At 38.2% G+C, this 18,284-nt stretch overlaps 1 protein-coding gene across 4 annotated transcripts in view; it reads right to left on the bottom strand.

Moving 5' to 3' along the window:
- The window catches only part of nbas (NBAS subunit of NRZ tethering complex), a 175,070-nt gene that overhangs the window by 69,083 nt on the left and 87,703 nt on the right, over window positions 1-18,284 (bottom strand). For all 4 annotated transcript variants that reach the window (XM_005914315.3, XM_042226834.1, XM_005914316.3 and 1 more), the window contains exons 40-43: window positions 17,665-17,741; window positions 17,147-17,284; window positions 5,199-5,422; window positions 4,886-4,996 (exon numbers count right to left, since the gene is read on the bottom strand). In XM_005914315.3, the coding sequence (XP_005914377.1) occupies window positions 4,886-4,996; window positions 5,199-5,422; window positions 17,147-17,284; window positions 17,665-17,741 (550 nt within the window). The remainder of the gene's footprint in view (window positions 1-4,885; window positions 4,997-5,198; window positions 5,423-17,146; window positions 17,285-17,664; window positions 17,742-18,284) is intronic.

An 18,284-nucleotide genomic window follows, 5' to 3' on the forward strand; every position in this document is an offset into this window, starting at 1 on the left:
CCTTCTCGTACAAGTTCATCTTGGTTTCATCTCTCCAGTGAGTTTCTTTCTCCCAGAATTGTGCGTGCAGTTTTAGATGTTTTCTGGCAAGGTCTAATCTGGCCCTCCTGATTTTGAGTGGACCCACTGGTTTTTACCTTTTTGTAATCCCATTCATGACAATGATAGTCGTACCTCCTCAGGGGTTCTTGACTTGATTAGATGTTGTGAAGATGGTTTTTTTTCCCACCAGAAACTAATTCTGTCTGCATGTATTTTAGCTGAAATTTAAGTGGAAGTTTTGTGTCATCATCCACCATCATCATTTGGCATTGCCGAGCTGCTGATTTAAGTTCATCCGAATGATGGCTTCCCTCATTTGGACTGACATCTTTTTGGGGTCTCATATTTAAAATTACAATGAAGAAAAAATACAAATTCAACACCTTGAATCCACTTCTAATATTATGTCTGCTTCATTTGACATAAAATAAAAAGTTAACATGTCTCACATTGCAAATTCTAATAATTTTTAGCCTTTGGACAAAAAAAAAAAAAAAGCCTCTGAAAATGGGGAACTTTGCATAAAAATGCCTGTAATTCCTAAACAATTAATGTAAATGTTGTAAAAGCCTTTGAATTAAAGCTGAAATTCTGCACTTTAACCACATTTGATAGACCTAAGTGTATAATAAAATTGTGAGTCATATTTAATTAAAGTGGCAAGAAGAACAAAAGTGTAGGTGAGCTTTGGAAGAGCAGTAATGATCATTTAAAATGTCAGTGCTGTTATAATTGTGGGGGGGGGTTTCTTCTTTATTAACCAGGTTACAAATGACTGTCCAGCACAGGGCTGTGAAAGTGTTTTTGCACTTTGGAGTCATGTAAAGTGAAAAAACTGCAAAATATTTCTCCCTGATACACATTTTGAAACACATCAAAAATATGTCACTACCAAATTCTCACTATTATTATGAAGAAGTAATTACATACAGAGAGCGTGTGCTGTAATTGAACTCACATTAACAAATACACGTATTTTTTTCCTCATTGAACTGGTTCCAATTCTCATTTAAATTAGAAATAACTTTAAATCTGAGAGCTTTTATTTTTACAGATGTTTTGTAATCAAAATAACTAATCAAATTCAAATCCTGCCTCTAGAATAGCTTAAAAACATGTCTTCATAACATTCAGAATCTAACCTTCAAAAACAGCCCAGGAACAGCTGAGTTGGGGATGGACGTCTGGTTTGTTTGGGAGATTGTGGCACAAGTTTGCACATGTCATAGAGGGATAAATGCCAGCATGTCAAAATGACCTTCCTAAGACACCAAAATATCCATTGTTTTAACGGTCAGGTATACTTTTATTGTACAAGTGAAAACATCAGAGGAACCAAAGGTTATGCTGTTGCACCTCACTGTCCATATTCTGCTCTCTGGTTGTCCCCCATGACAGCAAAAAGCATGCCTAGAGTAATGCCCGAGGTCATGGTCGAAGTCCAGTCTCAATCCTTAAAGAATCTCAGTGCAGAGTACATCAACAGTCTCTACAGAGCAAACACGTTCAACTCAATACAGGCAGTACTGCAGCTAACCTGTGTATAGCTAAAGCAAGATTCACACTACCCCCGAATGCTAGGAATGTGGGGTTTGTTTGTTTGTTTTTTTTAAATTGTCATCATTAGCTGAGAATATTTTTTAAAAATGCAATCTATGGGCATGCAATATTATGAGAGGAATATATAACATAATATATATTGCAGGATATTTTTATTTTTCAATTTAATTTATACTGAAAATTCAAAAAATTCAAAGTCAAGTCAGTCACTTGCTAATTAGTCATATCTGGCACAAAAGTATTGAAATATACAATATGCATAATGCCAGAAACAAATCTATTCAGAAATAGCAGTTAAAGTGCAGCTGCACTGACAGGAAAGGTAGACTGTGTTTTCTTAATATTCTTTTTAAGATGTAGTATAAATATAATTTGCATCCTGCAAGATTCCTGAACTGTCTCAAGTGTCAAGTGGCCAGGTTGGACAGAGCAAAGCAGAAGTCCTGGTGAAGTTGATTTTAGAGACACAAATATTATCTGAGATCATCATCTCTGTTTGGGTTCTAACATTGTAGGAGTTAATAAGTTAATAAGAAAAATTATCCTTGAAGTTCTTTTTGTTGATTCGGATTTTTATCAGCTGGGACGGAGCAGTTCTAATCAACTCAGTGTTAAAGACTATATAGTGATATACATTTGGCACCTTTGGAGTTGTACTGTTAGGGCAGTAGAACACAGCCATTATCTGATATGATGTGAACTTTAATTTGCCATATGAGGTCACCAGATGTGCACCTGAAGAGAGCTGGTACAAACTTTAAAGGTGTTCTCTCTGTCTCAGAGGATTCCTCATTAGGCTCAAAGCAAAACACATCTTGGCTGGGGATTAGTCTGAAGGGAACGTGCCACAAAAGACTATTTATTTCTCATGATGGGAACACAGTGATGTGCAGAAAATACATCACAAGCAGCCGCTGGCAGCAGGTAGGAACTGACACGAGGAACTTGGAGCTGTGTCGTTTTGAGGGTCAAATGAGGTTTTGTTTGGATCAGTTTTATTAATCTACCTGAAATTCAAAAACTGAATCTCAATATGAAGATCTAAAAACAGTCAAGTAAACATAAGTGGTATCAGTGATGGGAGTTCATAGGGTTTTCATGATTTTTAAATCCGCTCCTCAGAGACACCTCTTCTGCTCATCTTTCAAACTACTTTGAAATGTTGATTTTATTGATTCACTCATATTTAATTGTGCTCTGTGTTTTATTGATGCTTTTATTTTATATTTTTATATATTTTTTTTATTTTTATTTGTATTTTAGTTGTAGTGATTTTTATTCCTATGTTTGGCACTTTGGTCAGCGGTTGCAGTTTTTAAAGTGCTTCACAAATTCAGTTGGCTTGGATCAAGATGAGTCTTTTTTTTTTTTCAACAGACCAAATCATGAATATTTGAAAAAGTTGTCATTATGTGAAACAAATATGTAAAGGTGGAGCTAGACATGAGATTTAAAGCCAAAACTGTAAACAGATGGTTCCACTGACCAATATGTGAACCCATTTCTGTGTTTGGACAAGTCTCTTCGATAGATTTATAGCTGTCATTAGGATGTCATTAAAAAGCAGGTCCATAAAGAGAACTTGTAAACATCTACAAAGCTTTATACACGGAGGCAGAGAACAGCTGACGACGGCAGTGTTTAGCAGCACATTGATTCTTCTGAAGCATACATTTTGTGTTAATAGGACTGTCTCAGGGACACTCATTCTCTATCATCCATCTCTTCTCCCGCCATCTATTTACCTCCCACTCTCACCCCCTAAGCACACACTGATTCTGTGGATGTGCTTTAAACTAATAATGAGTCCTTAGAGTTCTCTTCATCTGAAATATACTTATGGATTTTTAACTTTGTTCTTCTGTAACCATATTGAGATCTACATTGACTTTAGAGTGTTGATCTATGTCAGCGAAAAAAAATGTGATTTTAACAATTTACCCTGCCATCACATGGGAAAGGAAAATTGCCAGCTCTTCTGAAAGACAGTAATGTTTGGTATCTCTAATGGAGAAACAGATTCCATTTCATGATTGTTTCTGAGGGAAACTTTAAAAGGTGACAGGCTTCAAACCCCAACCTACTTGTAGCTGTTGTTGTTTTTTTTCTTAGGAAAAAAGTTTGTTAACAACCTTACCCTTTCCGTCCCAGATAATATACAGTGCCGATCAGGTCATGGAATCAAAGATCAGCTACTGTTAACGTATTATGATAATGTTTTTAAGCCTGCTACCTCCTCTTTTTGTCTTATACTTGTTCAGTTTCCGCAAATTCTTTTTAAGGACACCAGGCTAAGATACATAAATGTTTAAAGAAAATCTTTGAAAGACCTTCAGAAAACCTGGAGAATTGCTCAAGACCACTTTAAAAAAAACACATAAAAGGCAACTTAGAAGCAAAACACAAAGAAATGAGGGGTGATTCAAGTCTTCTGCACGGCACTGTACTATTTAAAATACTGTTTAAAGTGTTGATATGCAAACTGGCAATGAGGTCAACTGTTAAAGTAAAGTGAACCATGCTACTTAAATACAGGCCTCAGCAAAGGACTCAGTTGTTGGGCACTGCACTGTAGCTGACTGCTTCTCTTAAACATGTGGGATTTGTAAAACATAAACAATTTATTTGCCTACAACGATCAATAAAAGTCTAAATTCTTTTTGCACACGTTTTGACTCTATTTATTCTTCCCTTTAAATTTCTTCTCTATTTATAACATTCCCTGCATCCTTTTGTTAAATCAATAAGCCTTTTGCAGATGCAGAATATTCCTCACACATTTGTCATGATCTTGAGGTTTTGAAGGAAACACACACACAGAATAGCTGTGATCAGGTTTGAGAAAAGTATAGGCTGTAATTTATTGTTAAGTGGAATCCATAAACCATTTCCTTATATCGGAATGTGACAGGTGGATATTTATCACGGAGCCACACGTGTGCACACGTACCAACACACACATACACAACCTCAGCTTTGGCATTCTGCAAAAACAAGCAAAGGTGCAGAGCTAGTCAGTCACTCAGCTATGAAGTCAGAGAGCAAATAAATGATGGTTCACATCCTCTCACTCACAAAACACAAACACACATATTCCCAACATGTTTGATATAGCCTGCGGTGTTTTGGCTTTTTATGTAGGTAAGTTTTGTTATAACTGAAAGGGAGCGTTGCTACACTTTTCAGAGTTTAAAATCTGAAGATGAAAACAAAGAGACAGACAGATGTGTGTGCACAAATGTAATTAAACAGAGCGCGTGCGCGTTTGTGTGTGTGTGTATACCCGCTATCTGTAAAGAGGAACTCGAGGTGGGTCATGTAGACCTCCCACAGAGGAACACTGTAGCGCTTAGCCAGAGACAAAGCGATTCTGTACACACCATCATCCAGTGTCCTAAACACACAGGTACAAAAACAGAAAGAAAGTCTTTAGATTTCATTTAATTAAAGCAGAAATTGACATTATCTCCCACTCATGTCCAAGTGTGTGGTATGAACAATCTTTCAGAGTAGAAACAAAGAAAAGGGGGGGAAAAAAGCACACCTTTCCAATTACAGTGCAAATCCAAAAGTACCAACATTTAAGCCACACTTACTCTGTGAGACCAAGTATGGTCTCCTTCTTGTAATCAGCGTCAGAGCTGAACCGCTGAACGTCCACACCACGGCCGAGCCCCTGCAACACCTGTGCCTGGGTAAAGTCTGTCAGACGCTCGTTGTACATATGCAGCTGGCTGATCAGCTTTTGCAGCTCCTCGGGCCAATCTGAATACGAGGACACGTGCTGTGTGACCAATCGAATCAGCTCCTTTGGATCAGCCTGTGAGAAGGAAAATAAATTTCACATTTTTACCCTCATGGTTCCAGGGGCTGCTTTAGACTTCAACAGTAGAAGAAGGAGTAGTGGTATACGAAAAAGTACAGGCACTGTGGGTCTCTTAGCAGTTTGGCTGCTTGGCTTTAATTTATGGTTTTTGCTGTATAATGGAGATGGTTTGTAGTTTTTCAATTTCTAATATTACATTACAGAAATTTATAGTTTCAACAGCTTGTGGAACCACCTTTAGCAGCAACAGCATGATGTAATTGTTTCCTGTATGACTTTATTGTTGTGGAAGAATTTTGGCCCACTTGTATTTACAACATTTCTTCAGTTCATTGATGTTTTTGCACCGCTCTCTTATGGTCCTGCCACAGGAATTCATTTTCTTTTCATTTTCCCCTTTCCGTTATTTTTCCCTTCTTCTTTTCATCGTATCATATCGCCACATCACAAGAGTCACCTCAAGGCCCCGTGAGCTAAAGACCCTACAATAACTGAGAGAAAACCCCAACAATCAGATGGCCTGCCATGAGTAAGCACTTGAGGATAATGTGAAAACTCCTTTTTAACAGGAACACACCTTCAGTAGAAGCAGCCTCGGGAATTCAATTCAGTTTTATTTATATAGCACCAAATCACAACAGCAGTCACTTCGAGGCGCTTTATATTTGAAGGTAAAGACCCTACAATAAGGAGGCAGCCATCTGCCACAACCGGTTGGGGGTAAGGGAGGTAGACTGAATAAAGGAAACAATGTGGAAGAGCGCCACATGTGGATGCTGACTAGGCCATTGAAACTTTGACCAAACAAGTCTTTTTCCAATTGTGCCTTTGCTTGTACGTCCACACCTGGGTATATTGTGGTATTGTACACCTGGCTGCTATTTATCTTAATTCCTATGGAAGCAACAATGATGTACTTCTTTTTCACAGGACTGCACAGAGTGCTTTAAAACCCTGTTTTTAATGTGGCTGTATTTTATGCTTAAAATAAAAATGAAATTCACTCGAATGTCCAATTACCACAGATTGTTGTGCAAATTACTTAGAATTTCTGAACTTGTTCAGAAGTCATGCTCTGTATATAGCACAACTTAACATAAAATCCAGCAAAGACAAACTGAGTCTCTCTTTCCTCTCCATAATTTGATTTGAAATAAAATTCTAGGGTGCACTATACGGTTTTAGAGCCATGTTGGACCAAATGCACACCGTTCTTAAAGCTCATCATTAAACAGTGTCACACACTGAGCTTCAAACACTGCTGCACTGCGTGGCATGTAAAACTTCACAGGTTTCTGCTGCTTTGCTGTGAAAAACTAATGAGGCTATTTTCAAAAATGGCAATAATTTAGAAAAAAAGGTGGGGACAGACCATCTTGGTCCAGACATATCAATTTGCTTGGTACACCCCAGTATAATCACGCAATTTCAAATATACACCTATTTCTATTCCACGTTGGGAGATTACAGGTAAACGTATCAGGAACCGTAGCTGTCACCTTGATTCAGGCCAATAGGAAGTTAGATTGTGGCTACACATTTATGATTAAAACTGTCACATAAACAGGGGTGCACATAAGTGGTCCGCAGGTGCGCATTCGCTGTCAAAATAAAAGACGCGCACCAGATAAGAAGTTGCAACGTGCGATTGCGTACATAAGATTTTCTGGAGGAGGACAGACATTTGTTTAGAACTCTTAAAGATGTCGAAGAAGCAAGCGCCTTTAAGCAATTACTTTGGTGTTCCTCCACCTCCAAAGAACTATCAGAAGGAGTCCGATCCACAAATGAAGCGCGTATTCTCGGAAAAGTGGTTGCAGAAGGTGAGCTGGCTTCAAACAAATGATGAACGCACAGAGATGTGGAGCAGAATATGCCGTGAACATCCCACTCTAGCGGACAAAAACAGTGCCTTTTATATGTACGCCAACGCGCCTTGCAACTTCTTATCTGGTGCGCGTCTTTTATTTTGACATTGAATGCGCACCTGCGGACCACTTATGTGCACCCCTGCATATAAACTTACAGGCAGGTGAATGTTGCATCTCTCTCATCGCCTCTGTTCTAATTAAATAAGCCCCTGAATTTGGTTTTTGGCACCTTATATGTTGTCGCCCAGCAGGATGATATGGTTTACTTCATGATCTTATTTGCATAAGGTAATTATGGCTGCTGGAAATGTGTGAGCTTGAAAACAGAGGTGTATGTCTGTCTCTCTGCGTCTCTTCCTCTTCTCGCTATCCCTGTGTGCCTTTAGATGTGGCCTCAGCAGCAGACATGGTGGCGGATTCACTGTTCAAAAGCGGGATAGGAAAGGAACAGAGGTAGAAAGGGGAGAATATTAAAAGTGGAGCAAGGAAAGATATGAAGTCAGAGGAGGCAGTCAAGGGATGAGAGAAGGAAAGTAAGGGTAGAATGGGCGGGGGAGTTGTTTTTTTCTTTTTCTAAATGCTGGCACCGTCTTGGACACCGTTTTTCACAGAAAGGAGAATGACACAAAAAAAGAAAGAACACAGAGTGAGAAAGAAAGTCTGCTGAAACTGTGATGGACAGGCTGATGTTTGAAGAACATGATGAAATACTGTTTGCATTAACTCCCTCACTCTCTCTGTGCTTTTACCCCCCATCAGGAGTACGCCGCTACCTCTCTGAAAAAATATTTCCCCTTGAATTTAAAAAAATTACTAAAAAAAAAAATACTTCCATCCCTCACCGCTCATTATTAAAGAATCTCTGAAATCCTTCGTCTTTCTAATAAGTATTCTTTACGATCCCAGTTATCTTCAAAGTAAGCAAGTAAGACCTCTGCTCTTTCTTCTTTTTCCTCTTATGTATGCGATTGCTTTTTTCATTATTTTAAAATATCTTCAAAAGGGATTTTGTCCTCCTTCAAAGAGAAGAACGTATAAAACATATGTAAAATATAATGGAATAAGGTAGGTGTGTGCACAGCTGGGAGGGACGGGGGAGCCAGACCTCTCCCTTCAGCTATTCCACTGGTGTTGCAGGCTCTTTCCCCCACCAGCACCATCACCTTACTGTGATGCTTCTTAAGAGGGAACAGAGTAAAAATAAAGAGCCTCTGTCACACACGCAAATCTTTTCAAACACGCTTCTGCTCTCATTTCAGTCTTAATTTCCCATGTTATTATACTTCAGTCACAACTCTGTACCCATCAAAAACTCCTTTGAATTATCAAATAAAATATTTTCATAGTGATGTTTGTGAGTTTGTCAAGTTCGCCATCCTGATTAAATATTAATGTGCTATCATTCAGTGCCGTTTTCCTCATTACCTCCCAGTGTTTCGCCTGCAGATAATAGCACCATGTAAAACTTTGATGCACGCTGGCGCAATGAGAAGTCATATGAGCGTGTTCAACGTGTTTTATATCTACTGCATGGGAACACTTTCAGAAGGTATAGCATATTGTACAAATCCAGGTAAAATGTATGGCTGAGTAGACAGTTTTTGACAAGGTCTGATGAGCTTTGTGAGGCTGTAGGCACAACAGCGGTTTTAGGTAAAATGTCAAGATTAAAAAGCAGACAGACAGCTGCAAGCTTGAATAAGTGTTGCAAATTTTATGGTATCTCATCCACTTATACTCAGGAAATTTCACCATAGGAAAAGTCAGGGGATCAACGGCATTATTAACATATAAGCTTTTGGGATTCATAAATATCCACAACCTCATGTGCGACACTAGATGACTGGCATTTATCACTATCAACATCAACGCCTCAACATCCACATTTTAAGAGGTTCAACTGGAAATCTAAACAAAAGAACACTGACCAAATTACCCACGTCGGACACTCCTCTTATAAGTGCCACAACGTTTTTGTCTTTGATACCGACCTCAGAGAAGACACACCCAGACAATGCATTCAATGCACAGCCATTCATTAAAATCTGTGCTCCACATATGGTAAGTGTTTAATATTTTATTCCAGCGTAATTTAGCAGTCAGCTGTGACCAGGTCAGCAATATATCCTCAAAGTTATAAGAAATAATGCAATATTTCAAGAAAGTTTGTGATATGCACTGCATTTATGATGATATAGAAAAAAACCCATTATATTACATTATACTATTTACTCTAGTTTGTGACTGGACCTTGCAGACAGCAGCATCTGTTAGTGCAAACCAAACTAAGCACATTTTGCATCTTTCTTTTCCAGACTTATGGTCTGGCAACCCAGATGAAGTGTGACTTTATTTACAGCAGCAGCATTACATAAATAGCATAAATCAAATGTAAGAACAAAAGAATAACATAAGTGCTTGACACTTAAAATTGACTTAGCCTTGTAAGTCTTCAGGAGCTGCACGGTATTATTACATAATAAAGCTGTCTGGGACGTTGTATCTTGGTTCAAGCTTTTAAACTAGTTACTTAAAGCCCTCCTTTTCCACCATGAAACTCCATCAGTAACATCCAGGCAGCATTTTCTCTTCCTTTTTATTGCAAGTGTCTCCTTTTTATTAGCCTGGCTGTACTTGGTGTGTTTTGGTGAAGTTAATCTGTTTTACGCTTTTATATTATTGTGTTTTGTCAGACTAGTCTCCTTGTTTTGCCTGCTGGGAAGTGTAATTAAAAGGCATTGCTACATCATTTATGTCATCATGGTATCATACATTTATATTATGATATAAATATGATACGGCACATGCCTGTCAACCAGTGAGCAAATGGGCATTCCTTCCCTTTTTTGAAGCATGTGACTTTTTCTCCATTTAGTTATTATTTCGTATAGACCGTCTCCTTTACTCCAGGGAGTAAAAAGTGATGAATATTTATCGATTCATCACTTTTTTTTTTAAACAAATAAGTTCAAAGTACTTTATGTTCTACTTTGCTAAGCTATATTTCCTCCCAGGATTTACTGGTTGTCATTCAACTCACTCCAGTGTAAAATAATTAGATGTTTGGCAAAGAAGTTTCCCCAACGCTGCAAGAAACATCACCTCCTGTGGATTCGCATCACTAATGTGGGTGAAACTATATTACCTCTCAACTTCCAAGCAGTCTGAAAGTCCAACAGTGCAATCAATAACAGAATAGTAACATTTATTTTTACAGAACACTCATATGCGCACATTTTTCTGATTAACCTAGTATTTAACACATTCTCTCTTGCCTTCTGTGATAAGGATTGAATAGAAGTCATAAAGAGTCTCCCCCTCTCTCTCTCCAGACAGTATCCCAGTAATGATGTAATTAGTTTTATTTATGTCTTGTTTAACACTTAGCTATACAGTCAGTGGCCTCATTAGCACTAATTCTGTAAATGGTGTATACAGTATGTGCGCATAATTAGTGAGAAGACAGGGCAGAAAAAAATGAGTTATCACCTCCGAAGGAATAATTACTCCATAAATAGGCGTGGCTGCACTGTGGGTCACAATACACCATGAAGGGGAGTGATCGTAAGAAAAGCAGCACAAGCAAGAGGAGCAGGAGTAACTTAGCAGAGTCAAACTTATGCATCTAATCAAAGGTTTGGAGACTACTTGGTCTGAAGCATTCCCAGTCAGCTGCAACAGTGCTTTTAGAGGACATATTTGTCTAATAGGACCCTTTCTGCAGTGGCTCTGCTTTACAGAGTTCTCATGGGTAAAATATAGACTGCTAATGATTGTGCTACAAGACTGCAATTTGTACCATTGCGATATGTGCACAAAAAGAGGAAGGAAAAGTCATTGGAATCGTGGTGCTTTCCAACTCATTACTCCACTTAACTCAGCTACAGTGAACTGGCACAGCGGTCCAGCACTTTCAAGGTCAGCTCCCTTAACGGGCAGCTGGAATTTTGCTGTGGACGTTTTTGAAATTGTAAAAAAGAAAAGAATCCCTATGCAATAACCAAACAGTATCAAAAGTTTCTAGATGTAAGCAAGGTGCTGGTTTAAAAACCCATCATAATGCTATGGAGAGAGCACTTTGAGCTTTGCTTTCAGGTTGAATCAGAAACAAATCTATAAAGTTAATAACTGTGGAAATATTTTTTCCAGTTCGGTGACTCCATCTTCAAATACAAACTGAAACTTAAGCATCTAATAGTGATTAGTGGGATTTTTATTCTAAAACTAGATGTCATAATGAGATATACAAAGACCTAAGCAGGTTTTCCGGATCGTATACTCTGGCTCTGTGTTTATATAGTACAATTGGGTATGCTTTAAATGTTTGTGTGTGTGTGTGTGTGTGTGTGTGTGTGTGTGTGTGTGTGATCAATACTCAATAAGCGAGAGAATGGCAGCTCCAGGCAAAGATAAATGGGTGAGTGAAAAAATCTCAATCTCTCTAGTCAGCACATTGCCATACAGCAGATCCACATTCGCAGGTACAATTATGCAAAGCACACGCATTCTCACACACAAACGCACACAATAATACACACACTCACACATTACAAAACTGACAAGCACAGGTAAACAGACCGCAACACTTACATAAAAACAGGCTATTTTGCAATATAACCATAAACAGGGCAATTAACATAAGGAGCACCTCTATTTAGCAAATGAACACTTGAACCACTCTGATGAAAACTTCCAGTGGCAGCAAATGGAAATCGGTTCATTAAGCCTTAGGGAATAATGGAAACCCAGCCTCCGTATCGCAAAGCCACGAGTCGCTCCGTCATGCTTGGGTGCCATAATCAGATGGGAAAGTAACAGTTAAGGACCTTCAAAGTCAATAGTGGGAACAGAATCTTTAAGAAGTTTGGAGATGTAAATGCCGTGAGTGCTACAAAAAAGCTGAACAGGGCTAACATGGGTAAACTCCTATTTTAAAATTGGACAGAAAATGTCATCTCAGCGTTTTATGATGGACAATAAGCATATCGGTTATACTTTCATGTATTTAGAGTCTCTCTAAGACTTTGGCCTTACCTTGAGTGAACATGCTGAATGCTAATAAATGAATCTCAAATTTATTACAGTGATTTTTTACCTTAAATATATAAATAGAGGCAATCAAAGAGAAAAGAATGATATGATTGTAAATTAAATGTTTTGAATACATTGCTAAATACATCAGATATTTTTTACCTTATGTAATTTTAGATTTTCATAGCTTCTTCTTAGCAAAACTGCTACATTGTCAGATGTCAACAATTAATATTAAGTCTAATGTTAAACAATGGTAAACAAACAGATAATTTATCATGTACAACATGTACAATATGATCCCAAAGACTTCATGTTCTACATGATAAATTATAAATACTAGTTTTAGTATACAACTGGGTAATTACCGCAGTAATACGTAGGTAAATACAACTGAAATACTGTAACACAGTGGTTCCCAACCTTTTGGAGCCACGGCACATATTTCACATTAGAAAAATCACCAAACAAAAATGTCACGAAAAGCATTCTGATCATTTTTCCCCGAGCACCAAGTATAGCGGAATTGGCTCGGTTTGTCCCCAGTATACCTTTTTTTGCTTTCTTCTAAGCACTATGCTAGGGCCTTCATCTGGGTCGGATTGACTAGTTTTCTTTTTAAATATTTACCTATTGCTATTACGCGCAGCGTGGTCTCACAGCATGTAATTTCTTCTGCCCATTACTAATCAGGCGGAACCAGATAATCTTCCACGGCACACCTGACCATTTCTCGCGGCACAGGTTGGGAAACACTGCTAAAACACACCAACTCAACAACTCCCCCTAGCTAGAGTTGTGTCAGGTTTATAAATCAGATATTATAGAAATATTGCATAATTTTTGGGAAAATTAGGATTCCTACAAGACTCAGTATTTATAGCAATATACCAACTTGTGAGTGGTGTTGATTTTAATGATTGCATTTTTAATGCTAACCTCTTGCTAAGACATTTATGGAAAGCCCAAGCAACTCTGTATGAATGATGTCAGTGAAAACAAAAAGTATTATGTATTATACATAATACTTGTATACTGAGTTATACGCTGATTAGATAAGGCTCCTTTTGACAGTGAACAATAAATAAGAGCTTTAATATAGCATGTGTAACATTTACTAATTTGCATTTTATGAATGTTTAATGTGATTAATGTGATCAAAACTAGTCAAACATGCAACATTTGTATGTTTGACTAGTTTTGATCCAAAAACTGATTGTAATCATTTCCTTTATCGTATTTTGTAATTTTCCTTTTGAAGGCAGTACCCATTACAAAACCTCTACATCTAAAAAAAATAAAATATAAAAACAAGCTGTTCATTGAGGCTTTAAAAACACATCAAACACCTTGAGTAAATCCACAGAGAGTTCCATTTCTATTTGCAATTGAATGACTTCAGTGGCTTGAGTGTTTGGCGTCTTATTGCCTGGGCATGGAATTATGTGATAGCGACATGAGAATTGAAAGAGCGTGAGAGTTATTGAGACAGTGTTACTGCTCTTCAAGTACCAAGTGGGAAACACTGTGAGACAGCGTGACACACCACAACACACAAACGCACATACAAATGTGCCCCCCGCTGTCACAGGAAAACAGATCTTAAACTGGAGCGCATACAATAATGTGTGCCAACTGTGATATATGAATGCAAAAAACAAAAGCAGGCGCACAAATGCTTCACGTATGCCCAAATATAAAAAAACACATGCTTTGGTAGGTAATTTTTCCCCCCATAACCTCATTTGCAATGCAAAGCAAGCGTGTGCATGAAATATAGATACGCGCACCCTGTCATACATATCTGAAATGCAATATCACATTAAGTACAATGTGTGCCTTAATAGATAAGAGAAAGCAAGAGCTAAAGAAAGCACAAGAAAATTGTATAAAGCATGCACAGTTAAGATAGTATTGTAAATAGAGAGGCCTGAGATTCAACAAGAGTGAGGCAGGCCTATTGGGAAAAAAGCCTAAACCGAACGCAGAATGAACAGGAAACGATAGCGGACAGAGCAGCATAATGTGGATGGAGAGAAGCATCATGGAAACGCATAAACCAGAAATGTCATACCAACAAAGCAAACCATTTGACTTAACTGACAATGGTGGGGCATAAAAGGAAACCTAAAAAAAGCACACAGCAGAGGAGAGAGGGGGAAAAAATCCAATAGGAAAAAATATGTGAAAGTGGAGAAAGAGAGTAGATAGGTTGAAAGTTTTTTTCCAATAACGCTTCTTTCACTGATGGTAAAAATGGCCACTACTTCTTCAATAAGAGAGGCGAGCGAAGACGAGACCTGGAACATAATGATAACAAGCACTCACTCTTGTAGAACATACTAAGACTGGAAAAAAAGGAAAAGGAAATGACAACTTTAAAAAAAAAGAAAAAGGAAAAAAATGAAGAAATGAGCTAAAAATGAAAGTACAACTGCTAAAGTGTGGAGCAGAAGGAAAAAGCTGTATATATTTTAAGTTAATGGACTTGAACTTCACTTGAGGCAGGAGTTCAGGGAGTGATTACTGCCATTAGGATGCAGGAAGGATGTGTGTGTCACTGCGTGCGGATGAGTGTGTGCGCGGAGAGCAACTTACTGGTGTGCTTGTGTGAGCGGGAATGTGAGAGCGTGCAATTCTAACCTTGAATGTCAACTGGGACACACTTATCCACTTCTTCTGCTGGCCTCTTTCCTTTTTTCTGTTCTTTTATTTCAACATTTTACCTCCCTTCTTCTACCTGCACTAAAACCCATGAGAGCCAGGGTCCACTCAAAGAAAAGGTCAGAGCCATTTCTTCAGTTATTCTCTGCCAATCACCCCCCACCCCCACTATGCAGCCTCTTCTTTCACTTCTCAATCACATTTTCTGATCTCTTGTTTTTCTTGCCTTACTTAGAAAAAGAAGATGCTGTGTACACACAGAAACATGCTTAAAACTTCTTCAAGAGCAATAGCTGGTACACAATGCATTGCTGGTTTAAACTAAAGCACAATTAAACTGCATTAGTATTCAGATGTCTAAAAGGATAATTACAGTCATTTTCCCAGTTTGTTCCATTTCTTATGGCTAATTATTATTTGGCATTTTTTTGTCACTCTTTTTTAAAAAAATCTTACTTTGTCCTCCTACATCTGCACAGCCAAGTGGCATTTGAACCATGTCAATTGTGCCTGTAGCCTCGCTGATCTCACTATTCTGTCGTCATAACAAAATGTGGAGCGAAATAGTCTTCAAATCCATTAATATATATATATATATATATATATATGAGTGTGAGTACACGTGTCATGAAAACATGAAAAAAAACTATTTAAAACTGAAAATTATATATTGCTCCTTACTTTGGCAGACAAAAAGAATTCACGCTGCATCAAGCATAATATTCAACCAATGAAACAATGTTTCTGTTGACAGTATGACAGTGAATTCAAAACTTCATAGATAATTACAATAATTATATTTTTGCATTAAAAAATATCATTTTATTTGAAGAGCCTGCACATACTACTGGATTAACCCTTATAGAAACATAAATAATGCATTTAGGAATTACCAGTACTGTTAATTTAGGGCATTTATGTGGCATAAACCTTACACTGGATGATAATATTATGCATCTTTTCTTACATTTCATTGTTTTTATATGATCGAGTTGATCTGCCTCGTCTCCAGTCTTCTAAAAAACTCGCACCCTCCTGTCACACACAGATTTCAGGTTCATAGGGAGGTATAGTTTGTAATAATGTAGACCTCCACCTGAGCTGTCAGACTTACCCGACCTCCCAGACCCAACACAGTGTCCATCAATTTCTAACAAAGGGGTTTGCCCTATCTAAACATATTGATTCCCCTTCAGCTGCCTCTCATTGATGCGAATGGCCATGCTTTTTCTGGACAGAAACACACATACAGTAAAACTACACTCCCACTGTATTATACTGGTCAGTACTGGCTTCCTTGTCCTTCTTCACCTGCTCCTTTGTGACTTACAAATCTTAGCTGCTTATGGTAGAATGCTGATTATTATTGAAATTAAATGGCTCAATCTTTATTTATAAATCAAATCACGTTTGCACTGTTAGATCACCCAGACTCACACAGATGCATTTCTTGCGATTGTGGACAGTTTGCTCTGACATTTAATGTCTATGATACTAGTTCCTCCTTAAATAAATGTCAAACAAAAGGATACATAAAATTTCATTTCAAAAGCCATACACACATCTATATTCACTCCACTTGTTATTGAAGCAACCTTGAAACAAACTTAAACCACAGGTGAAACACTGTTTTGCTATGATCCTCCCAACCAGTAAAATGCACTGCCTAAACAGCTAAATCCTGCACTGAGGCTCTAAAGTTTCAAGACCTAGACCTAAAAATAATCTGTTCACAACACATCAAGATTTTGTGTCCTAGCTGCTTAAAACTGGATTCTTTTGTCTGTGCGTTCAACAGCTGCACTGCAGTGCATTTTCTAAGCATCCCAAAAGCAGCTTTCTGCACCACATGACTAAAAATATGTGGTAAATCTATTTTTGACAGAAGCCAAGTCATGCTGTAGAGCAGATGAGGCAGGGCAGAAGTCATACACAAGAACAGCATAGAGATTTTTCTTTTTCAAAATAAAAGATGACGTGCAAACAAACACCCCAGTTCTGAAACGCTCTTTGTGTATTTCTGAGCTGTGGAACAAAACAGTTTTGGCTACACAACATCACAGACATGCATCTAGTGTCTTCCCAAGGTAACATCAGAACATTTATTCATTCAACCACCCAAACACTCCGTCATACACAGAAATACACTGACCTGGTAAAGAGTGTGGTTCTTGTCCTTGAAGCAGGGCATGAGGCGCGAGTAGATCTGCAGGGAGTAGTAGTAGGCAGCCAGTTGGAGCGACAAGGCCGAGTGACACTGCTTCTCAAAACACCTGTTGGCATCCAGCACCTGCAGGTAAGAACAAATATAAGGACATGCAAGACAAACGATCATAGTAGCATTTTCACAAATTGACTCTTTGCTTTCAGCATATTCTAAATCAAGAGGCCTGAGATGAAAGTAGACTACTGCATTACATCTCGCCTCTGTTTTTAGTCTTTGCACAGCCTAGCCTATGACGGTGGACTGTTCTCACACTGTTACACAAAGAGAGATGCATATTTACAACTTGTGAAATGTCTAATAACATGAGAGGTCAAATCAAAGGTGTAAAATGTCAAATGAAATAGATCATGCAGACAAAATGCATTAGCTCAACTATCTGACGGTCTCAATAAAATAAAATCCAACTCCTTTTGTTACCAGGACGTGTGCGAGTGTCCCCCTACCTGAGGCAGAGCAAGTAAGTAGGACAGAGCCAGCATCATGTCCCTGGGAAATGCATCGTTGGCCAGCTGGAGCAATACTGTAAAGGACAGAGAGAGGTGAGACGATTTTAAAGCACTGATTACCCAAAAAAAACCCAAAAAAAACCCTATGTTTTAATATTCTAGAAATATGTCAGGAAACACTATACAGGACTAGAAGAAGGAATATTGGACACAAATGAAGAAAAAAACCTTAAAATCCCTGAAAGGTTACTAAACTACTGCATGTATGTCTACATCTACCTGTATACAGTGGACTTAGCTTTGAATGTGTTCATTTCTGCGAGCACACAACCTGTTTCAAATACAGATCGTATTTATTAGTCAAAGAGTACGGGTCCTTTTCTAATAAGTGCTCTCCAGATGAGCACAAACTTAATCAAAGTGCACTTTAATAGTGAATCCCCTGAATGCAAAATTTGCCTCTGCATGGCTACCAACAGCAACTCTGTATGCTGCACCTTTCTCTTAGGGAGGCAGCCTAGCCCCCCAAAAGGGTTCTCCAATTCTAACACAGCCATCTCAGTTCAATCACAGCTACACAAGCTGTCAGCAGGACCACATTTAGCTATGATTAAACA

Source organism: Haplochromis burtoni, unplaced genomic scaffold, assembly GCF_018398535.1.
Source record: "Haplochromis burtoni strain Fernald_Lab_line unplaced genomic scaffold, NCSU_Asbu1 Contig_8, whole genome shotgun sequence".
NCBI lineage: Eukaryota > Metazoa > Chordata > Actinopteri > Cichliformes > Cichlidae > Haplochromis > Haplochromis burtoni.